Source organism: Puma concolor, chromosome C1 (assembly GCF_028749965.1).
Source record: "Puma concolor isolate L17-30 chromosome C1, mPumCon1.1.hap2, whole genome shotgun sequence".
Lineage (NCBI taxonomy): Eukaryota > Metazoa > Chordata > Mammalia > Carnivora > Felidae > Puma > Puma concolor.
Window position 1 is genome coordinate 196,966,821 of NC_141674.1, and position 25,750 is coordinate 196,992,570.

Here is a 25,750-nt window from a genome sequence, read left to right on the forward strand (position 1 = left end):
TCGATTGCTAATGGGCATTTGGTGGAGATCTGTTTGGACCTAGTCCATATAGGTCTCTGGGACTCACTTAGCTCTGAAGTAGCCTTTGAGAAGACCCTTGGAGAAGTAATTTAGGAGTTGGAGATAAGAAGATTTGAGTTTATTCTGAGACCCTGGGGAGGAGGGCCCAAAGGCTATAGACCAAATCAGTTGTTTTTATTGAGGGGACCACATTTGGTTGAGTCTTGTTGGCCTGTTTTTATTATGGCTGTTAGCTGCTAGAATGTCTTTAAGCATTTAACTTAGTGTTTTTATTTGGACTTTATTGTCCACTAAGTAGTACACAGTCCTGGCTAACATTCATGGTTACAGAAGGAATTTCTTCCTATTTCTTATTCCTTTAGGGGATTATGCATGAAAGCAAACCCTTCTTTGGTGTGCAGTTCCACCCAGAGGTCAGCCCAGGCCCAACAGACACTGAGGTATGTCAGAAAATAAGACCTATTGTACACTTAGTCTTTTTTAAAATCAGAAATGTATTAATGTGAAAACTTGGGAAACAAAAATAGTCAGCCCAGATGATCTTGGGTAAGAATATTTTCAAGAAGAATACTTTGATAACACACACATTGTATTAAAATTTCCCCATGAATATCATGGAGGAAATTTCTATCTTCTTTAAAATTTAAAGTGGGAAAACCCTTACGAAACCTGATGTGATGCTATTTTTACTTAAATCATTATCATTCTAATATATTTAGTTCTGAAATTTACAATGGTTGTACTATGCAAATGAATTCCCTCTTGCTCTCTTGTTCTCATAACTGAAATGAAATTTTAATCCCCCATCTGTGACTTCACAAAAATCCCTATGGCAACTGGTTGTATAGCCAGGAAGGGAGAATGAACAGCAGCGCGAGAAGGAAGAAGGGCAGGGGTATGAGGGAGCGGAGAGGGCGTGCATGCACATATATGTGAGTCAGATGGCCTAAGAAGAGAACCACAAGGAATGCCTAGAAGAATTTTGCTTTTAATTTAAATATTTGTATTTTTGTGTGTGACTTTTTGGTTCAGTGTTCAAAGTCATCTTTCCAAACACAGGCTTCTGGTGACACTCACAAAAGTCTGGAAAGTCTGGTGTGACTTCCTCCCCCACACTCTAAGGCCTCCACTAGTCATGCTGACAGTTCTTCCTTGTCGGCAGATATTCTCAGAAAAGGCACCTAGGTAAAATGAAGAGAATCAGAATTTTCCCTCTGTAAAGTCTGCTTTCTCACCTGTGAATTGCCTTTTCAGATATTTATGCTTTTTATTTTTTAATATTATCAGGAAACAATGATTTAAAAACAATGTTTTTAATGTTTATTTATTTTTGAGAGAGAGAGAGTGCAAGCAGGGGAGGGTCAGAGAGAGAGGGAGACACAGAATCTGAAGCAGGCTCCAGGCTCTGGGCTGTCAGCACAGAGCCCGACGCAGGGCTCGAACTCACAAACTGTGAGATCATGACCTGAGCTGAAGTTGGACGCTTAACCCACTGAACCACCCAGGCATCCCAGGAAATAATGATTCTTAATAGCCCAAATCAGTATACCATTACCTACCCATGATGAAAAGCATAAGGAAAATTTGGTGACATACACTATTGCCTAATGCATGGTGAATACTGTTCTCTTTTTATTTAAAATTTAAATATTTTGCCTATATTAGTACATCAGATTAGGAACATTGAAATTAAGGCATGCAACATTCAGTAGTACGTAATCCTTTTTCTTTGTGCTGCCGAAGCTACAAAATGAATATTTTTGTTGAAATTTGTCATGTCTAGTGAAACAATGGAAGTAAATTCATTGGTAAAGCTAAGAATAAACTTTAGAGATATTTTTAGAGTGGATAGAAATTTTCAAAATCCAGTTATTTTGAACTTTAGGACATATATGCAATATAGCTTTAATTTCTTTTGTATAACTGGAGTTTTATTTAGAAGAAAACATTTAGAAGAAAATAACCCCTAATTAAGGGGATGAAAACTTGACATTCTCAGAAGGCATTATCTGAAATGTTCACTGTCTGCTGAAAACTTTCTTCTGATGGGATTTGAAGTGAGCAATTAGAAATGTTTATTTGATCTAATTCTTATAATAGTAAATATTTAGTCTGCCAATTTTGGCAGAAAAACAAAAACCAAATAGTGCATATGAATACTTACCCTAAAAAAAAAGTATCTGTTACTTATCTGAAGTTCAAATTTAACTGGCCATACTATGTTTTACCTAGTAATCTGATGAGTTTTGCAGCTTCTAACTTGTTGGTTCTATTTTTTTCTAGTACCTGTTTGATTCTTTTTTCTCACTGATAAAAAAAGGGAAAGGTACCACAATCACATCGGTTCTGCCAAAGCCAGCACTGGTTGCCTCTCGAGTGGAGGTCAGTATATGCGGGCTTCTTTTTGGTTTATGTATTTTTTATTTTCCCTATCATATGATAATTTTTTTAAGTGAATGATGTTAACCATTTTAATGTCTATAAGAGATGATTAGTGATATGGTAATTACTCATCATTTTAGCATCTAATTATTTTGCCTGTTCTTGATGGAATTTTCCTGTTTTGATATAAAATCATTTACAGTTTACTTCTAGAAAATTTGTAATACAATAATTTAATAAAGAATAGGCTTTTAGTTTCAAATTTGACACATTTTTTATTACTTAATAAACTATAGTCTTATGTACGCTTGAGATACAGTTCAGATTACAGAATCATTATTGATGATAGAACATTTTTTGTTTCAATGAGAAGAGTTATTATTCAATAGAATAATACTATTTTACCTCTAAAAAGCAAATGGATAAGGATTACTATAGCACAAGACTTGAATCCTTATTTATTTAAATACATATGTTAATATGTTAAGGTTTCTACCCATTTCCTTCATAGTTAAACCACACACATACCCACATCATTATTATATAAAATTTAGAAGAGTGTATATGTATTTTCAAGTATATATATATATGTATTGACTCTTTTTATAAATAAAAATAATTGAATTATATGTTTTATTAAAATGATAATTTGAGTTGGATGCTCTGTTTTAAGGATTTCCATGGCAGCCTCTTTGCCTGAGATGGAAAGATTGGAGGTAATTTACCCACTCAATGTGGAATGTGGGTTCTTAGTAGCCAAAGAAAGCAATGTACTTACAGTATAGTGTTTTTCTCAGAATATCAACTCATGTTCTTCAGATGTGTATCTTTTTGTTAATGGTGAGGAAAAAGACACAGTTTGGGATTCCACAGTGTCTTCGCATGTAGCAGGCATCCAATAAATATTTGTTGAGGCAAACCAATTTTCCCAAGTCCTTGTCTTTTGCAGTGAGCAGGAGTATCTTTCTTCTCTGAAGGGTTTGGCACTTGTGGCTCAAAACTAAGCAGTATCATTATTTCCTTGGAGTCACGTAACAGTCTGTAGAAGTTCAGTATGTTGCCAAGATATGAGCTTTATCTTATTGCATTATCTTTAAATATTTCTGGCACTAACTGTAAAGGCAAAAATGTGAATATGCAGGTGTATCCATGTCCCCTTGCCTTCTATGTTTTCATTTGTCCATTAGGGAAAGCCCAGGTCTCCTTTGTCCAGAAGGAAACCAAGGAATATTGAATGGAATACATTTAAATTTTAGGGAGATTCTTATCATATATGTGTGTGTGTGTGTGTGTGTGTGTGTGTGTGTGTGTGTGTATTTAAATATATATGTATATATTTAAATACATATTTATGTAATTATTTTTAGGTACTTATATATCTTTGAATAAAATGTAGACCTCTTCTCACAATTTTTCACTTAAATGAAAAAAGCTTCATGAACTTTGGAAATTGCTTTGAAATTAGAAATGTTTAAATTTTTAGTCTTTTTCCTCACATATTACATATTTTTCAAAATATTGTACTTTAAATCACCATGTAAACTTAGACAATATAGTTTGAGTGCTCCACTCATGAAAATGCCTATTTCCCCCATCTTCCTAATCAAAGCAATGTCATTTTCTTACTGCTTACAGGTCTCCAAAGTCCTTATCCTAGGATCAGGAGGTCTATCCATTGGTCAGGCAGGTGAATTTGACTACTCAGGATCACAAGCCGTAAAAGCCATGAAGGTGAGAGATCTTTGTAAGAATTAATATACTCCTTTAATGGGTCCAATTAGTATTTTATAATTTAGATTTATGGCACTACCTCCTTTCAAAGTCACTATAATTGATATCCTTAACTATTCCTTACACATCTTACATTAAAGAAACTTTGATCACAGGCAAAAATTTTAACTTTCTTAAACTTTTTCATGCCTGCAAATCAAGAACTTTGGCATGATCTCCAAAATTATCTATGTTACCACCTATTTATACCGAAAACATAAAAAGCCACATTTACAGATGTTGCTCATTGTTTTTGAGGCAGTGAGCTTTTAAAATATACTTGTGTTTTGTGTGAAAGAGGGAATTTGGGCTCTAAGATATTTTGAATGCTCTACAGGATGCTTCAGGTATCTATGGTTGAAATGGCAAGATCCAGTTGAGAGAGCAAAGGCATCAGTGCCTTTTGTCCAAGCTATAGATGTCACTAGGGGACCCAATTATCTGTCACTAGGGGACCCAATTTCCCCATCTGTGACTTGTGCTGGATGACCGACCAGAATGATTTGGCAGATGTTTACATGAAAAAGAGGATTTGATGCTCACGTTGGGAAGAACACCCTTCCTGTTTCTTCAAAGTCTTTCAAGATCTCCCCAACTCTTTGTTACAGCAAAATAAACCTTTAGAAAAAATTCACTGTACTTGTATTTCTATTAAGGAGCTAATCTGGTATCTCTTTGGTGTCCTCATTTCCTTGGATATCCCTATTTTGGTGCTAATCAGCCATCCAGTGGCCATGTGAGCTCTTCTGTGACTTTGCCTCTGGCTTTGCAGTATAAATCCGTTCACCAGAGACCTGGCTAGGAGAAAGCAACGCATTGAAGGTGGCGGGAAACTAGGGCAACAAACACAGAAAAATAATTGGCCAGAATTTTTCTTTTTGTTTTATTCAATATGCTGTAGATGAAGATTTTCACCTGACAGATGTCTGTTGAAAAAAACAGAATGCAGTCCCCAATTACCTTACTCTTCTTCCCATTTGTTTTTATTTTTTAATATTCTTCTCCATACATGCATAGGTGTATACACTCACATGCACATGTGTTTTTTGTGCACATTTTCAAGGACTACTTTACTTTATTGTAGTACGATTCAATTTCTCTTCGTATAATTAGAGGATGTCCAATGGTTTAGATTGGTTAGAAAACAATGTAAGTACATTCAGGGCTTGTAAATACATTTAATTAGCATACTTTTAAATCCTATTTGGTAGTTTTATAAAGGACTAGTATTTTCATAGCTTGTATTTTTTTACGTGCTTTACATCCATTAGGTGAAGTTATACATTTTAACTGAAGAATAGGCATTATTAGATAAAGTGTTGTGATTAAGAAGTTAGTAGAAATGAATTCATGAACTAAATATTTTAAAATAATCAGATGGTGCATATATTATAACCAGAACTATATTAGAAAAAAGTTAGAAAATTTATTAAAATAGTTTGAAATTATGTCTAAGTTTTAAAATGTATAAACACTCATCACAGTCATTTATGGAACTTTACTTATGTAATTTGATTTACAAAAGTAGCTATATTCCTTGTATAGGAAAATAGCTATATTCCTTGTACAGGAAAATACTTAAGTCTGTCGGTGCTTTTCTTCAGTAGTTAGACCTTCTGTAAGTTCTATTGATGACATGTTCTCAGTTTAGACTTAATTATTTAAGTTCCAACCCATATTTTAAATGCATTTGCTTATTTGTGTGTCTTTGTTCAAAAAAATTAATCATACTTTTTTAAAATCACTCTCTTAAACTCTTGAGAGATGACTCATATTGAGGAAAGGGCATAGAACTTGAATCATAAGACTTGGATTAGAGCCCTAATTTTGCCATTTATCAGGTCTTTAGCAAGTCATTTAACCTTATTGAATGTCAATTTTTTCATCTGTGAGGTAGAAATTTCTCTTGTAGTCTGGGTATAAAAATCAAATAAATTAATAAAAAAGTAAATTATAAGTTTTAAGGCATCATTTGAATTTAAAGTAATATGAAATATATTTAATATTTTATTCAGATTCTCCCCCAAGGACATGTAGGGCTTTCAAGGATGATTTTTATACTTTCATCTGAATATTTTGTTGATGTTTTAGGAGTGTTCAAAATTGACATGGTAATAGGTAAAATAATAAGAGCCATATGGCCATATTTTATAATAATTATTTTGCTAAGTGTCACACTCATCCTGGTTTATAAAGCTATTATCCTTCATAGCTTACATGAAGAATTATTTCTGAGGTATCTGCAGATGTGAGGCATAAGATAGGGCTATGAATACCTTTACACACACACACACACACACACACACACACACACAGAAATTTTTATTTTATTTTATTTTTTGCCATTTGGTCATTTTCTATTAATATAACATGTATACACAGTGTATAATGCTTTTTGTTGAAGCACTAGGGCGGGCATTAAAATATAAAAAGATGGAATTCAGCAGAAGGCTCCTGATGCTTCCAGCAAGGGAGCACATCATCCTGCATTTTAAAAGTACATTCCGTGTTGGTCTCTGACAAACATTGCAAAGGGAGGCTTCTTTGATGTTGCCTGTGGTTCTATTTTATAGTTTACTAATTTCAAAGTTTTTAAGATATTTTCTTTAGTCTTTTAAGGTCAATTGAGCTATAAAGTTCAGCAGTATTTGTAGACCTCTAGCTAAATTCTATAGATGTTATCTTAAGTTTTGCCTGATGCCTCTAGTGGCAAGGAATTCAGGGTGAACCACATAGGGCAGCCAGTTCTTTTTGGATAGTTTTGTTTTCAAGCAATTTTTTCCTTCCTTTCACCAAACGTTAGTCTTTCTTTTTATTCCTAGTCCTATTACTGATCTCTGCAGCCCACAGAATGACCTATATGTTTTGTCTCCCAATACAAACCGTTTGTTTGAGTATGGTCGTTCTCTTCTTTAGACTATATGTTCAGATTCTGTGTCCTTTTGTTTTTTCAGGAAGAAAATGTCAAAACTGTCTTGATGAACCCAAACATTGCATCGGTGCAGACCAACGAGGTGGGCTTAAAGCAAGCAGATACTGTCTACTTTCTCCCCATCACCCCTCAGTTTGTCACAGAGGTCATCAAGGCGGAGCGGCCAGATGGGTTAATTCTAGGCATGGGTGGCCAGACAGCTCTGAACTGTGGTGAGTTCTTTTTGGCTTAACTGCAGAGTTTCAGCCCAGGTACTTCTGTGTAATATTTTTTGTTTGAATCCATCTAACAATTATGCTCTGTGTGTTCATAAAAGCCTTTCTTTCTTTAATGTGTGAGGAAGCCATTAGCAAACAGCCACCTGAAAATGTCATGTGATAAATATTACTGGTTTATTTCACAGAACAGCTAAGATACAAAAAGAAACCTTTTACTTGAATGCTCTGGGGCGGCGAAGTGAGGTCTCCCTCCTCCATTTCAGGAATTTGCTTTTCTGTGTTACCAGCGAAACACTGAGAACTACCATGAATAAAAAATGAGAATTAACATTGATTAAATGCTTTGTGCTCTTATGTGTTGGCCCTGTAGCATTTGGCTTTCACATATATTTTCATGATAACACAGTTTAGTCTCTGTGCAATCCCTTCATGCATCTGGTGAGTCCAATACTCTGTCCTTTTTACAGTGCTTCAAATCTTTGGAACTAGATAATGAATGAGAATCTCATTAGCTAGTTGGGGTAAGCAGTTGGTGATGTAATTTATAAGTCAAATATAAAAATCTTAGCTTAAGTGGCACGCAAATGGAAACACTATTTTGATTATTTTTAACCCATATAGAGATCCACATCACTGGGATTATTTAAATAAGAGAATCTCAATATAGGAATGGATCATAGAAAGAATGGAAATATACTAAAATCTAGAAGTTCACTGTATCCTATGATTTTGATTAATAAGAATAATAGAAATCATGTGGAGAAGGTGGTAATATAAGTAATAATACCACCAGCAAAATATTTTGCTAGAATGTCTTCAGAATTTCTTTCAATTTTTTTTTTTTTTTTTTTTTTTTTTTTTTACCTTAAGTACAATTTTATTGTAGACTGTGGTGGCTTTGGAGTTCATTTTAAGGTTAAAAAAAAAAAAAGTTGTATTCAGGTATCTGTTAAGAAAGACATCAGAGTTTGAGATTCTAAAAATTGATTATATTTGGTTCTTCCATAGGAGTGGAACTATTCAAGAGAGGTGTACTCAAGGAGTATGGCGTGAAAGTCCTGGGGACCTCGGTTGAATCCATTATGGCCACAGAAGACAGGCAGCTGTTCTCAGACAAACTAAATGAAATTAATGAAAAGATTGCTCCAAGCTTTGCGGTGGAATCGGTAAGGAATCTTTGTTCTGGAGAAACAAGGCCATTATTTGTCTTACATTTATAGGGAGAGTTATTTGTCATGCCTGAAAATAATAGCTAAATTATTATATATGCATATAATTTCTTCCAGAAATGTGTTAGTATCTCCGAGACTTTTTGTATTAATTACAGCCTTCCATGCTACAGTATTTGGGAGAGGTATTCATATTTTATGAAAAGGGAAGCAAAAGCCCAGAGATGAAGTGGTTTATCAGTGGTTGAAGTGCCACTGAATATCAGGTCTCCTGAATTAAATAAAACAAAGAACCATGTAAACTTACAATGCCAAAGTGATTTTTACTTTCTTTCTGGGACCAGTCACACATCTTGTAGATGGGAATGACCTGCAAATGGGAAATGATTGGATTGAAATTTTCTTGTTAGAATGGAATAAACATTTAAAAATGAAATTATCTAGAAAAAAGCCATTGGATCTAATCAATAAGATTCATGACTGAAAAACTTGTAGATTAGGTGTTTGGAGAGGATAAATTGTTTTGTGTTTTTGTTAATCACTTTCTATCATAGCCTGTGCCTATTGATAGGCTATTATGAGGCACCAACATAAATTTGGCTTGATATATATATCTGTTTTTTGTCCCTGACTTTATTCCTGATTTCAGGCATATATATTCAATAAAGTTGGGGTTCTGGAGGCAGTTTTTGATGCAACTTCCCTATTGCAAAAATAGGCAAATCTTGAGGGAAAAGGGCAACTATTGCCGGGACGACGGAAAATGGGCTGTGTGGTTTTAAGAAAAGAATGCTCACAAGTACATACAATGTTTCAGAGCTGTCAGTCAGGAATAGTCCCGGGATAACTCTGCTGAACATTTGGAAAGCTCCTGCCATACATTTATTCTTTCATTGCCAGATTTAATTATGTCCTTGCTTCCTCAGGATGCGAAACAGGCATATGGGAAAGGTGTAATTACACTCCCATTGGTAGTGTAATAATATTCCATGACAGAAAAATATAGCCACCATATGTTGTATTCTGTAAGTTAAAAAAAAAAAAAAATCTACGCTTCTGGGACTATTCTCTGACTGAACTTGAAAAATGAAAACTCTTTCTATATAGTATTCCTAATGGCCTATTGCAAGAATACCAAGTTAGTTTCAGCAGTAGAAATCCTTGTATCATGAAGAGATGAAGGCTTTTAAACTGAATTTAAAGATTCAATATGGCTCCCATTCTCAAATTAACGATGATTTCAGCTTCAGCCATTGTTTTATTTTTTATATGGCAAAATAAAATTTGCAACAGAAAGATGAAAGAAAAACTTTCAGTGAGTATGAAAAAAATTCCTAGAATTTTACTTAAAATTTGTAAAACAACACTTGTTCTTCAGAATGAAATGAAGCAATAATACAACATTTCTATAATGATTCTTCCCAAATAAACTGATTTATCTCAAATGCTAGACTCTGTTGGTGTGGTCTTTTCTGCTAGTGTGGTCAGCTTTTCAAACTTTGAGTTTTCCTCATTGACAGATTGAGGATGCCCTGAAAGCAGCAGACACCATCGGCTATCCAGTGATGATCCGTTCTGCCTATGCTCTGGGTGGATTAGGCTCAGGCATCTGTCCTAATAAGGAGACATTACTGGACCTCAGCACAAAGGTATGTGTTTTCACAGACCAAATTCTTATCAATCAAGAAAACTGATTTGATAAACCCTTTCAGTTAGAGAAAGTTATGTAGATGAGAAATGACCTTTTCTCTACTAAAACCACCATCATGTTTTTTCTGTAAGTGTTATCCAACAGACCGTACCTTTGTAAGGGAAATGCAGTGCAGTTATTGACATTGGAGCACAGCATTAGCCAAATTTCTTGGTGAGCTCTCGCCGTTCTTGCTAGAACTGTTTTCTTTCCTGCTTATGTATGCTTCTTTTTATTAGATAAGGAGTTTTTTGTTGGTTGTGTGTACTCTCTTCTCACCGAATAGAATGATGCCTGGTGATATGGGGTCTCAATAATTTCTTGCTGAATGAATGAGTGCGTGTGCAGTCAAGAGACCCATGTAACTTACATGATGGTCGTGGAAGTGAATCTGACAGAATTATAAGAGCTATTTCGGGGAATGCTGAGTAAATACCAAGCACAGCTTGTATCTATCATTACTTACTTTTTAGAGAGAAACAAAATGAGGCCCTTGAGTTGTTGACATAGGATTTTGAGAACAGATAAATAAAATTAAATATATTTAGATAACTATAATGACAAACTTACATGTCAACAAGTTGGATTTAGTGTTTCTAAAGTTGCCAAAAGAAATAAAAAAGGACAATATATCAATATCAGTATTTCTTGTTTCCATTCTAGACTTATGAATCATATATTTAAAGAAAAGACAGGTTTATAGAAGTAATTTTTTTCTAGAATATTAGATGTTTCCAATATTTTTAGTATTAGTAATCTCATTATTACTCCCAGTAGTTACAATGTGTACTTATTCTTTATTAAGAATATATATTTTACAGTATAAAAAAATTCTGAACACTGAATTGTTTAAAAACATTTACAATGAAAGCAATTTGGGGATGGGATAAATTTTAATGATTTACAATTCCTCTAAAATAATCAGTAGGGCATTGAGTGTTTTTCTTTTGCTGAAAACCTAGCTTTTCCCTTGAAAATAGTTACTTTGTATCATTATTTCCTAAGCTACCCCTTATTCTCTTGATATTATGTTTACCACCTTCAGAAGCTGCAGTAACTCATCTAGGTCTTAGTCTTTTGCATAAAATCTGAGGCTGGAAAGAAAGAAGTTGAGGCAGCTTCTCATTTGATCTCAGTTGTCCTTGTGTCCAAACATCCAGCCTAGTCTATTAGAATGCAAAAAGCTTTCCGAAATTCTACCCTTTGTTTCACAGATTTCCTCTTTTAGCATGCAATCCTAATGACAAATTAATCATTATTAAATTGTTAATGCTGGTTACAGAGTTTCCTAACCACTTTGAAAACCTCATCATAGGCAGCTGTGGGGACAAATGTGTTACATTTTCCATTGCACATGGTGAATCCTATAGTGTTGACTGAAGTTAAACAAATAGTGTTGAGACACATTAAAGAAAAACTAACATTGAGTTATTATTTCATTATACTGCCTGCTAATAATTTGAAAAAATTCACAGTACTTTCTCTGGTTACTTTCTCTTCCTTTCTCACTGCTATTACAAATCAAAAACATTATGAGACAAAGGGACATTTCTGTCTTGGATTTTCAGCCACCAAATGTCCTAAGGTCAAAGACTTCCTCTTTCATATTTTGGGTTCAGTATTCTACCCGCCAGTGCATACTCAGTAAATATGAAATGATAATTATACTAATTCATATCTGTTTAATCAGGCATACATGATATATGACTCAGGGTATTTAAGCACTTAGGCGGTGATTAACCATAATAATAGTTGCATATGATTCTTCTAATTCCCAAGTTTCGTATGCCATCTTGGCTAACTGTTTACAACCATCATTATCTCCTTTCTTCTCCTCATCAACGTCAACTGACTTTTATTGTGTATGTCACTGTACAAAGCACTCTCAGCTATTTTAGAGAAAACCAGTCTTTAGACTTATTTTTCCATATTTATTCGCACTTATCACATTTTCTGGTTTCACAGAAGCCTTGCTGCTGAAATAATTCCATTTCCCTCTGCCTGATTGCTCAATTATTTTCTCTTTTTCCTAAATTAGTTTGATTTAATGTCATATCAGCACTTTGAATGGCAAGCCTCAATAATGTAAATCAAGCATATTCACTGCAGGATGCTATTCCTAGTACCTCACTGATTTTCTGACACATTGTGCCTTCTGGAGCACTGAGGAGGATGGAGACTAGGCTTCAGACCATGATGCTGACCGGGATTCAGGCCAGGGCACTGTGCCAAATATCCATGTTTAAACTAGAACCTTTCCTTACTCTTTGATACCTTGTGTCACCAACTTCCAGGCCTTTGCTATGACCAACCAGATTCTGGTGGAGAGGTCAGTGACAGGTTGGAAAGAAATAGAATATGAAGTGGTCCGAGACGCCGATGACAATTGTGTCACTGTCTGTAGCATGGAAAATGTTGATGCCATGGGTGTTCATACAGGTAGGCAAAGAATCTTCAAGAATAATAGTAATGCCTGCGTTCACGCTTCTGATGACCCATAGCCACTTTTATTGAGTTCTTTTCATTAAACTACTATTCTTAGCTGACTGACTAGTGATAATATTTTACACAAAATAGTATTTCACAATATTGAAAATAATCTCACGTTGATCTCATGTTTGATCTTCACAAAAACACTGTGAAATAAGTCAGGTATTATCCTGATTTCATTTGAGGAAGAAGTCAAATATAAACAATGTAGTGATGGTAAAATATGTAAGACTTGGTGTTGAGAAGTAAGAAATGAGGTTAAGACAGCTTAAATCACATGAGGGTATTAGTTACCAAGTGAATGAGAAAATAGCCACAAGTAATAGAAAAAGGTGAAATAGTTTTTTTTTTTTTTTTTTAGGAAGAGAAACTAGTTAGACAAGAGGACAAAAATTATGACTTAGGGTTCAGAAATGTTAGCTATGAGGCATGGGTGGAGTTCTCAAGAAGAGGGTTGATAATGTGGAGCTGGAATTCAAGAAAGGGGAATAGAAATAAAAAAGCTGATATAAAATCATTGGCAGGCATTGGTGTGAAGGAAATAATTGAAGCTGGAAGCTTCAATAGGCTAAGTATTCAAGGGCATAGGCATAGAAAGAAAGACAATAGGTTCAAGGACTGAACTTAGGAAATGTTTAGATTTACAGTGCAGGAGTAAGAGGAAGGGTTAGTGTTTAAGAAAAATAAGGGAGTGATAGAAAGAAAACAAGTAAGTCAATACAAGAAAATATTTTATAGAAGAGCTTTGGTTTTGGTTATATCAAATGCTATGAAAGGTCAAGAATTAGGATTTTAATGTGGGGTTTTGAATATCCAAGAAGACAGTTTTAATGCAAAGTTGGTTATGGGACTCATATTGATAAGAATTATATGGCAATGAGAGAGATGATGACTTGGGAAACTTTAAAGAAGTTTAGTCATGTAAAAAATGAGAGAGATGTTCTTGTGATTAATAATGTAGGGGGACAGGCTTCTTGAGCCAGTAGAATGTTTGTGGGCAGAAGGATTGGAGACTAAAGATTAAGAGATCGAAGATGCAAGGGCTATGACTAGAGAGGAGTAAGACAATGGGAAGGGATGAGATGTGGAAAACAGATGAATGAGTGAGTCTGGGTGAAGAGGAGATGATGTTTGTAGAAGGGAGAACTTGAGAGAGAGAGAGATTTTGAGATGAAGAGAAGAAATTGAAGAAGTTAATGTGAATCTGGTAAGTAGATGACTGAAGCCTTGATAGCTAGATGAACTTGGGAAAGGTTAGAGGGGTTTCTGTAAATAATGTGTTGGAGCAATGCACTGCCTTGAGACAATTATTTTCCCCACAAACCCTTAGACTAAACTGTGTCTTGTATTACACAAATAGATTAAGTCACTAAAGTTCGTTATTTAGATAAGCTACCAAATAACACGTGTTGCTTGGATGTACAGGTGATTCGGTTGTCGTAGCCCCTGCCCAGACCCTCTCCAATGCAGAGTTTCAGATGTTGAGACATACTTCAATCAATGTTGTTCGCCACCTGGGCATTGTGGGTGAATGCAACATTCAATTTGCCCTTCATCCTACCTCAATGGAATACTGCATCATTGAAGTGAATGCCAGACTGTCTCGAAGCTCTGCCCTGGCCTCAAAGGCCACTGGGTAAGATCAGAATGATTGACCATGTGTTTGCAGATCCTTCACAGATAGTTTTGGAAAACTGACAGCTAGTGGAAGACTGTGCTACGTTTATAAGCTATAGTCCCCATTTCTGTATGCTGGCTGCAAATCATTTAGGACCCTAAGGACATGGTTATTAATGAGCTTGCTGCCAGATTGAAGCAAATGATATTGCTTGCTGGCTTTGTTTGCTGGCTAATCATAAACTAATCAAAATCTGGGTGGTCAAAGCAGGCTGCGAAAAATCTGCTTCCTAATTGCACTTTGCAGATATTGTTAAAAAGTGAAAATTAATTCTTAAATTTAGGCCTCAACTGGTTTCCTTCAGGTGTATAGTAAATATCAGGTACATAGTATAGTTTGCTTGATTTAAATATTCAAGAAATTATTTTATTTTAGCAAAATCCACAGGATCAAACATTGCAAGGTTTTTCTATAGATAAAGGTCGCAACCAAATAAATGAATTTGCTACCCATTTAAAAACCTCTGGCAAGCATAACTGGGGGGAACATTAACTAATACCTTTTGTTCCTGTTAATATATTTAGCACATTGCATTTAAATTACATGGCATTTAAGGGAACAAAATAATTACGTGTAAAAATTTTTTTTTTAATATGGCTCCACACTGCTGCATGGAGTAGTGGTAAACTACTACCCTAAGCAAGAGTCAGGAGACCTGAGTTCTCCTCCCAATTCTTCTACTGACTATGTGACTTTGGACATGTCATTTATTGTCTCTAATCAGTTTCCTCATCTGTCGGATGGGGGAGATGTATTACAAGACTCATATGTAATTCTATAGTTCTGTGAATTATTTTCTTAATTATAATCATCAAAACAATCCAGTGAAGTCCCTAGAGTATTAGTTTTTTCCCTTTGCTTTCTTTCTTTGTTTCCTTTCTTTCTTCCTTTCTTTCTTCTTTCTTTTCTTTTGAGAGGGAGAGAGAGAGAGGACATGTGAGTGGCAGAGGCACAGAGAGAGAGGGAGAGGGAGAATCCCAAGCAGGCTCCGTGCTATCAGTGTGGAGCCCCACGTGGGGCTCAATCCCATGAACCCTGAGATCATGACCTGAGCCAAAGTCAAGAGTGGGTCACTTAACCAACTGAGCCACCCAAGTGCCCCTCTAGAGTGTCAGTTTTGTAAGGAAACCCAAGTTCAAAAATAATTTGGAGACTGATCAAGGACCCAAACTTTCAATTACTACGTTTTCTGGCCATTGCATACCCCATAGTACCAGCTAACTCAGCTGTCTTCCTAGGTGCAGACATGTGTATATCTTTTCAAGAGTATTTTTCAGATTCTTATCTTAGTGGAGCCTATACACAAGTGAGCACTTTATCAAGGAAGCCATTGATTTTGGATTAAAGAGGCGAAGGTTGGCAGTTGTAGCCCTGAATGTCAGGCATAGAGAGTGAATTCTTTTGTGATCTGTGCCTCTCTGCTTTATCATGGCTCACATTATTTTATAAGTGGCTATTAAATCTTCATACAGAACAGAGAACCAGATGTGTTTTATACCCTGATGTGGAGTAATACCAGAATTTCTAAGAAAGAACAATTTATGTTTTGGGTTGTTTTTAACACTTATTGCTGAAAGAAAAAAAATATCTCCTCCTTTATAGCTACCCGTTGGCATTCATTGCTGCAAAGATTGCCCTAGGAATCCCACTTCCAGAAATCAAGAATGTTGTATCGGGGAAGACATCAGCCTGCTTTGAACCTAGCTTGGATTACATGGTTACCAAGATTCCTCGCTGGGATCTTGATCGTTTTCATGGAACATCTAGCCGAATTGGTAGCTCTATGAAAAGTGTAGGAGAGGTGAGTCCTTGGTTTATTCTTCTATTTTATTCTTGTCCTCAGTTATTTTGTCAAATCCTTAACATTTTGAAAGTCTTAAGGTTGCCTAGATACTGGGTTCTTGACTGGAGGATAAAAAGGAATTTCATTTCTTCCCTAGTGTTTCAACATCTCTCTGACTGGTAACAGAAGACATTTGTTACATGGCCATTTAATAGATCTTAAATGCTTTTGTTTAAAAGGAGAGGCCATATAGGTGGATGTATAATGTATTTGAGTATATGAAAAAACATATTCATATATACACACAAACACACATATATAAAACTGAGTTATAATGTATTTATAAACAAATCTAGAAAATAACATGGTATAAAATGGTGCACCAAAAAGATCACTGAACTGAGGTTAAGAATTAAATTTTAATCTATTCACATAAATTGTGGCTTTATCCTCCTTGGACTTCACTTTCTATATGTCTAAAAGAAAGGGCCTGGACTAGACAGTCTGTCATGTCCCATCTAGCTCTAAAATTCAAAATCGAGAAGCGCTTCTTTCATTATATTGAAATGGTCTAAGTGTTTAGGACCTTTAGATTTTTCATAATGTCCTTTTATACTATTTGATATTAAAATTAGCTTTTGATTATCCCATCTTCAAAGATGCAGTGCTCCTCTGTGCAGGAGGAAATTAAAAAATTCAGATCCCTGCCTCTGACAGTCACCCCTTTCCTTCCCCACCAAGGGGTTTATTTCTTCTTAGATCCAGTTGGCTTAGCATAAGTGGAGACAGCATGAGCCAAACTAAATGGGCTTCTGTTTTATTTTGGTGTTGCCACTTACTAGCTAGAGACATTCATACAAGACCCTGGTCTTCAGGTTTTCCATCAGAAAATTGGAGATGATAATACCTACCTTGTGGGGTTCTTATAAGGTTTATGATTAATAGATGTAAATATTTAGTAATGTCTTTTAAGGTAGATACATAGTGCATCCCCAATAAATGTATTCTTTTTTAAACATTTTATTATTTTTATTATATTTTAAATTTTATTTAAATCCAAGTTATTAACATCTAGTGTAATAATGGTTTCAAGAGTAGAATTTAGTGATTCATAAATTACATATAACACCCAGTGCTCATCTCATCAAGTGCCTTCCTTAATGCCCATTGCCCATTTAGCCCATCCCCCCACCCCACACCCCTCCAGCAACCCTCAGTTTGTTCTCTTATTTAAGAGTCTCTTATGGTTTGCTTCCCTCTCTGTTTTTGTCTTATTTTTCCTTCCCTTCCCCTATGTTCATCTGTTCTGTTTCTTCAATTCCTCATATGAGTGAAATCATATGATGTTTATCTTTGACTGACTTATTTTGCATAGCATGATTCACTCTAGTTCCATCCACATTGTTAAAAAAGGCAAGATTTCATTCTTTTTGATTGCTGAATAATATTACATTGTGTATATATACCACACCTTCTTTGGGCTCTTTCCACAATTTGGCTATTGTTGATAGCACTGCTAGAGACATTGGGGTGCATATGCCACCCCAATAAATGTATTCCATCAGTATTATTGTCGCTATTTACGGGTAGAATGTTTGATTATAAGCAGTATGAATGAATCTCAATCTCTATTGATCGACTGATCCATCCTCTATTTTATTTTATCTTGTCTGTGTCTCTATATGGCCTAGATATGTAAGCTGGTTAGATTACAGAGCAAAGAACTATTTATGACATGTTGTTCTATATTGGCCTTCATTTGTCCTACATTACAGATTATAGCTTATCCTCAGACTAGCCATTGCAGAAATAATGGCCACTAATCACAGGAAGTGCAGCTTAACTCCATCAGTAATGCAGGAGAAAAGAAAAAAAAAAGACATTTTACTGATCAATCATAGTCACTCATGAAAGGCAGAATTATTACTATTTTGGTTTCCTTAGTTTCCAAGATGTTAATGTAAGATTTTAAAGTAATGATAGATAAGGAAAACTTGAATTTTTTAATTAAAATGTCCTTCTAGTAGTTGTAAAAAAACAGGTAGTCCTTGATAGCTGTTTTAAATATAATTTTTTCTATTATGTTTCAAGGTGCACAAGAGAATTAGAACTCAAATGCCATGTAAAGTTTTGTTGGTAGTGTTTCTGCCCAAATAAACAACTGCTACTTAGCTTATTCCATGGAAAGTGTCCCTTTTCACATTGCTCACAATACAATTTATAGGCCAAAGAATATAAGATAATTTTTTGTAATGTGTTCATTTAGGGATTATTATCTAAAGGATTTTGTTGTCAGTGAATTTTTTACATCATTCAGTTAGTTCACCTCAAGTTAGGAAATGTTTCTTGAGTTCTTCCTACATGAAAGATGCTGGTAGAATAAAATAGTGAATAAGATGTAGATACTTCGTTACATATTATCTGCAGTTGGTAAGTTCAGAATACATAACTAGAACCAAATATAATATGAATTCAACTGTGGTAAAAGTTAAAATACAGTATTCACCTACAGGTGCTTTAAGAATGTAGTAGAACAGGGTCAGGGAATCGGGTTAGGGCCAGGTCAGTTATTCCACGGAGAAATGGTGAAATTTTCACTTAATGAAGGGGAATTTTAATAATACAAAGTATTAAAAAGCACAGATTTTGAGCAAACACAGTTATGAACTCTTTTATTATTATATAAGTATGTTTGTTTTTCTTTTATTGAACATATTCTCTACACTATTATGTACAGTGTACTTAAAATTAATAAAAATGTATGATGAATTTCTTATAGAACCAGTTACTTTATGGCCAACTGTTAAATATGTAATACCTAAAAACTGTATTAAATATTCCAGAAATGTTTTCCCTAATTTGATAGTACCATAAAATGTCTTATTTCTGGCAGTCCCTCTCATGCTTAGGCTAGCAAGTCTATGAACATACTGTGTAACCCTTCAAATACCACGACGCCTCGCAAGTTGCTTATCTGAATGGGACTAGCATTTTATTTATCTCTGCTCTTGAGAATCTTCCAACTTCTAATTAAATTTGGGGCAGCGTGAAAGGTTATCTGTTTGGCTTTTGTGATCTTTGAATATGTATCTTGTCACACAATTGACATGAGGATTTACCAAACTGACATTAATGGGAATTCGGGTCTATTTGAAGAATCACGGAGGTACACTGAAGGCAGCATTATCACTGTTATTATTTTAAATTGGAGACCAAAAATGCATAGCAATCTATTATTCCATGGAAAGGCTCAAAGACAGTGTTTATCTACTGAAAATAACTGGGTGGATTTGACGGCAATTGAAGTTTAGCTCTGACTTGTAACGCGTCCAAACTGAGTCACCACATGGTTTTCCTAATTGATTAGTGTACAATCAGTTGTAAAGATTGTGGAAAGACACACTGAATTTGTCATGGGGAATTTAGTCTCTGCCTATATTCAAAATCTGAATCTGTCAGTATTCATTATGATTCTGAAGGTTTTATTAATATTAATGCTTAGTTATAAAGAAAGCCAACCTGTCTTGGATAGTGACTGATAACCCATTTAGAAAGAGTTCTGTTTTTGTGTCAATATATGTCTGGTTTCTCTTCATTTAGTTTTCTATTCTAAAGAACATCTTGAATAAAAGCAAGGTTTTATTAAGAAAGGATCTATATGCTCTGGCCATGTATTCCTTATTTTAATATTATAGTTCAGGACAGGTGCAGGCAATTTCCTCATCAGTCTAAGCAAATAAAGCTAAATTTCCTATGTGGTAAAAGACTGACCTAATATTGTTAAAGAATCATTACATCAAAACCATGGAGAAAAGGAGAGTGGAAGAAAAATAGCACCTAATTTTGAGTACTGTTCTTCCTTACGTGTTTTGTTCCTAAGTCTTTCCTGAAAAAATATTCCATTTCTGGGTTCTGTTTCAAATTCAAAATATGGAAGGAAGCTTTTTAAATCCAAGTGCGTAAATGTGCATTACAGGTCATGGCTATTGGTCGCACCTTTGAGGAGAGTTTCCAGAAGGCCTTACGAATGTGCCACCCGTCAATAGATGGGTTCACTTCCCGTCTCCCGATGAACAAAGAATGGCCATCCAACATAGATCTCAGAAGAGAGCTGGCTGACCCATCCAGCACCCGCATCTATGCCATTGCCAAGGTAATATGTGCTAATGGGTCCAGAGCTACTGTTTTCTTCAGAATAGAGTCAGCCTGGACTTTATAGTAAAACTGAATCACAGAGTGGTTGTGAATTCAGGGATTTGGGGGCAAAACTTTCTTTTCAGTAATATTATACTGGAGACTTCTGTGGCTTTCTTCTGGTTATTCTATAATTAATCAAATATTACCACCTTTTTGGAATTTGATTTAAGCCTGGACTTAAGGACATCTATTACAGCTTTAAAGGATGATCACAGACATAAAATGTTCCTCCTTTTTGGTATATGTCTTATCAATACTCGCAAGTAGGTTTGATCATTTTGAGTTACTGTTTCCTACCACTCTCATTACTTGTTCCTTGAAAATGTATAAAATTGTATTTTAGAAAGGAAGATGCATAAAATAGTATCCTTTAGTATATGCTGCCTCAGACTTGAAAATAATCTTTATTCGCTCCTTTTTCTATGTTTAAACAACAACAACCATAAAGATCTTCCATGATTATAGGCTTTTTTGTGTAATTATTTTATTGGTCTTACTTTTAGAACAAAAAAGCCCCACATTTCTCACTTCTACCCATGAATTCCCTTTTATGCAAATTAAGTGCCATATTAATCTCCTTTCATGTTTACTATGCATAGAGTTTTGAAGTTTCAGCTCATCTGATTTTATAAAAGGTGACTTGGGCAGCTGGGATCTGACCGGTCAGAAATCCCTGAATGGCTTTTTGACATTTAAGGAAGCTTAAACATTAATCCTCCAACAGTATCAAACCACACTGAAGCTACAAAGCCCCACTGACCATTTTATATGTCGTGTGCGCATGTGGGATGAGTTGATGAAAATATGAATTTTGCCTTTAAAGAGGGAATCAATCCGTCTTTGTAATTTGCCTTTGTGTGACAACGGAAAAATGCTGTGAGTGATTTTGAACTCACTGCAACTTTAATGTCCATATATTGAGTCCTGCTGAGAGGGGAGAAGGGAAGGGAATGTTTCCTTCGTTGCATATAATGTTATACTCTCCTCACCTTTATGGTTTCTAAATGCAGAGTATTAAGTTCCATTGAAATTCTGGCAGATGCTAGTATCTTTTGATGGACATTTCCTAATATTGAGTTTCAAGGTAATAGAGAATTAACATTTTTCAGTGGGGGTGATGGTGGTAATGAGCGGTTATTCCAGGGAGCCATTTCACCTTCTTTATTGTTCTTATTCAAGTCTTTTGTTTAAAAAAGCATTCTACCATATCATATATGCACACACACACACACACACACGTGTATATGTGTATTACATATATGTGTGTGTGTGTGTGTGTGTGTGTGTATATATATATATATATATACACACATATGATTTTTTTCCAGACAAAGGGGAATAATTGGATTGTTTTCTGTAAGCCTGGTAATCATCCTCTGCCATTTTGAGGCAGATGAAAAAGGGAAGTATTTCCAAGTTCCCAGTGAGGCTGTAAAACTCAAACAAATCTCTCATTCTTTTCTGACGGACTTATAAAGGATAAGAATTCGGGAAAAATGTGTGGAGATTCTTTCTCGCAGAGTACTCTACGTACGAGCAAGAAGTGCAGGGGCTGAGGTGTAAATTATTGGCTGCCAGAGTGCCGGCAGAAGGAACTGATTTCTGTGTGTTAGAGGTCATCATTACTGTTCATTTCCACAGCAACCGGGAACTTGGTGGTTTTGACAAAGAGAGTAAGGACTGTGGAGGGCTGAAGGGGAAAAAGAATGAAGGGAGTGAGTAAATCTTCGCTCTTTTTCATGATTCTTAGAAAAGGGCAAGTTGCTCAGAGGCCTGATTTTTGCTGCAGTCTTATTTCAGGATGACTGGATCATCACCTCTTTTGATTTGGGGAGAATACAGGGCATTATTTTTGATTTGGGAAACATTAGAGTAACCTCAAACTTGTTTGGGGTCATTATGAACTTTATTATAGCCGTGTGACATGGCAGTGCTGTAGTGCTTGAAGATGAAGTCCTAAGACGGCAGGATCTGGCTTTCTGTCAGAAACTGTGGATGTGACTGTAGTTGTCCTTCCTCACTGGGAAATGACTCCAGGATTCTAGGTCCTCTGCCAATTGCAGGGTGATTACTGTGTGTGATTGTGTGAAAACTTCCTCTGGTCTGTCAAAAGTGTTGCTAACTTCAGATTCTATCCCCCTCTCAGTGTTGATGGCCAACAGCTAATTGTGTCTTTAATCACTTGGAAAAATGAGACAGAATATTAAGTCCTGGGGAACATGGCTATATAGAGGGAGAATAAAACAAAGAAAAAAAACACCACAGACTTATAGTAAAATGATCTTGCCTTTGAGTATTCCCAATAAATATCATGTTATGCTAGTCAACAGAATTATGAACTGTGCTGTCTCTCAATACTTATTATCATTATCTCTCTGATGCTAGACAGAAGTGAACGTTTAGAGAAAATTAAGCTCCTGCAGTTGAAATAGAAGAGTAGAATTACTAGTTACATATATTTCTTAATGGGATTTAAAAATATGGTGTGTCATTTCTAGAACGTGTTATTTTGGAGCATTATCTGATTATTATTTTTCATAGAGTATAAATATATATCTAAAAATAGCAAAGAATAAGAGTGGATATCTTTTGAATATCAAGGTTTGGGTTTTGAGAGTTTATTTCTTCTCTCAGTTGTCTTTTCTACTCAGCTTAATGACCCATAGTTGTAATTTTACTTCTGAGAAATTGCTAAAGTAAGCTTGAGGAAAAAGCTGAGCTTCCTATCAGAACAGAAGTTATTACTACATTGTTTTGGAATATATTAGGATTCTGTAAAATGCCTGTCTTAGCACAAAAGTCGTAGTAACTGATTCAAAATAATTTTTTTGTTTGAAGTCCTCTCTGAGGAAATGTTCTAAAGAAATAGCACTGAGTCAGATTTGAGCCATAAATTCTCACTGACTGGTTTGTGTGAATGTGGAATGAGGTGATAACAATATGGTATTTGCCAAAGGGTAATTATCCAAAAATACAAGTTAAATGATCGTTGTATTGATTCTAGATTTTCCTACCAATGTGTCTTAACTGTAGTTTCAAGAGATTCTCTTTAATTCCAAAGAGATGTATCAAATTTAGGATATAATTGTTAACATGGTTATATAAAAAGCAGGAAACATGGTTATATAAAAAGCAGGAGATCTTTCTAAGCACACACAGCTCTGATTAACTCAAGGCGTCTCCTTGGTATGCCATTTGGGATACAGTTGGTAGTGTCAGTAGGTTTCTCGGGAGGAACATCAATGATATGCTATTGGTTCCGTTCTCAGTCTATAGCCTTGGGCTCTCTGAGTGAGGGGGAGGAGTGGCTGCTATAGGTTTTCAACCAAATAAGACACTTATAAAATGGGTGCCAAAGAAAGTGTGTCTTCTTTTGGCAGGCCTTGGAAGACAACTTGTCCCTTGATGAGATCATGAAGCTCACATCCATTGACAAGTGGTTTTTGTATAAGATGCGTGACATTTTAAACATGGAAAAGACACTGAAAGGGCTCAACAGGTAAGGCAGTGTCCTCTGATTTGCTCCAGATACTTTCTGTGTAACTTTCATCCTCTCTTACCCTCAAGCATTTGGCCAAAATTCTGCTTCAATGGAGTAAATAGTGCCAAGATTGGAAAGCAGGAGCCACAGCCACAAGAAATGGCAGTTTTAGATGTTTAATTTACCTTTTGAAAGGTATCTTCTAATATTCTTAGCTACCTTGAACCCCTACCACTGCCATCAAACATAGTGATATTTTATTAAGTATTTTGAAGTTATAAAAATTGGGATACATTTATGAACTCATGTGCTATTTGACTTACCAAAAATTACCTAGATTAAAATTTTATCAGTCAATAATTAAATGAATAATATTCCTATCTTCAATAACATTTCTAAGTTCTGAATTCTATTTTACTCTTTTAATATCAATCTACATATTGCTGTATATTGATGGGCAAATGTATTCCTCTTGCATTTTACTGATATTTTTAACATCGGGACTTCCAGTTCAGCATACAAATAAGCCACATTCAAGTTTCTGTTAATAGATTCTTTACCTCTCACTAATTTACATTTTTATCTCCTTCATGGCCAATTATTTTTAAAATTTCATTTCATGTTCAGAATATTCTGATAATGTCAGTGCTTTAAAATCTACTTTTTTATTTTCATGAGAAGACCGTTTGTTGGGGCACCTCAGGCTTATGAAATCACAGATAGGTTTTAAACATGGATCTTTGATAAGAGGAACATTTATTACGAATCTAAGGAAGACAGTATAATCTTCTTTAGCTTCTCCCTTTAAGAGGGTTCTGAAATATACTGTTATTAGAAAGAAGTCTCACCTACAAGCCTAGGTATACGTTTAGAGAGAGGGAAACTTTTTGTTTGCATAAATGATTCCCAAATGATTTGAGAAAATGTAAAAATATTAATCATTTCAAATTTCGTTGAAGACAGTGGAGGTTCTCAAAATCTACCTCTGTAGACCTCTGTTACCTCTGTTACCGTGTTTACCTAATCAAGATGCACACAAACAAGGCAATAATACCTCTTGCTTTTCTTTAGGAGCAATATGAGGTACTTTTTCATCTATTGAACAGTTGCCCACAACAAATGCTTGGTTTTGAAAATTGGGGATTCCAATCTGCCAAAAATGAAACTAGCTGTGGTTGCCTATAAGTCATCCTTTCTAGTGGTCACATAAAATGAACAGTAGATAGCAAATACATTAAGAATTGAGCCCATACATTCATCTTAGAATTTTGCTGACTTGAGGTTTCTTTTCTTGGTTTGTGAGGCCAGCAGAACTTCCATGTTGAATTATATAGTCTGTTTCACTGTTTTCAGTTTCAGACAACTGATTGCAAATGCCTGTGAAACCACTCCAATTAAAACCACATGAGGGTGCTAGAAACTTAGAGTATGCCAATCACAGCAGGGAGGAGACCTGGGGTGAAAAATAGCAGATGTTATTGTGATTTAAATTTTCACTTCATATACATTCTGATTTGGGGACAAATTCTATGTTTCAATTGAATAGTTTTTGTTGCAACCAGAAAGCAGGTTGAAATTCTAACTAAGCAGAAATAAGTGGATGGATGATAGTGAAAAAGTCCTCGGAGGATTAGACCCATACTGTTAGAGATCACTTATAATATCTTTTGACTTCCACATTCTGTTGCATTTATTTGCTAATAATTTAACATTTTTAGTTTCTGTTTCCATTCTTGTTCACAATGATCAATATTAAAATTTTTTATATAAATCTTTCAATAATTCAAAAGATTCCAAAAAAATTATACATAAAATTATCTTTTGTCTCAAGAATTCAACAGGTATTAATAAACCTAAATCCTGAATTCATTATTTTCTGAATGATACTTTACTGTTTATTATTATTATTTTTTTGAAGTGGTATAGATGCACACACAGC

The 25,750-nt window shown here is 35.1% G+C and overlaps 1 protein-coding gene across 1 annotated transcript in view; it reads left to right on the forward strand.

Moving 5' to 3' along the window:
• CPS1 (carbamoyl-phosphate synthase 1) overlaps positions 1 to 25,750 on the forward strand; it is a 128,545-nt gene that overhangs the window by 40,090 nt on the left and 62,705 nt on the right. The window contains exons 11-21 of the mRNA XM_086719534.1: positions 384 to 461; positions 2,305 to 2,403; positions 4,039 to 4,134; positions 7,128 to 7,317; positions 8,332 to 8,489; positions 10,013 to 10,141; positions 12,477 to 12,621; positions 14,098 to 14,308; positions 15,953 to 16,151; positions 20,110 to 20,286; positions 23,711 to 23,829. Of these exons, the coding sequence (XP_086575660.1) occupies positions 384 to 461; positions 2,305 to 2,403; positions 4,039 to 4,134; positions 7,128 to 7,317; positions 8,332 to 8,489; positions 10,013 to 10,141; positions 12,477 to 12,621; positions 14,098 to 14,308; positions 15,953 to 16,151; positions 20,110 to 20,286; positions 23,711 to 23,829 (1,601 nt within the window). The remainder of the gene's footprint in view (positions 1 to 383; positions 462 to 2,304; positions 2,404 to 4,038; positions 4,135 to 7,127; positions 7,318 to 8,331; positions 8,490 to 10,012; positions 10,142 to 12,476; positions 12,622 to 14,097; positions 14,309 to 15,952; positions 16,152 to 20,109; positions 20,287 to 23,710; positions 23,830 to 25,750) is intronic.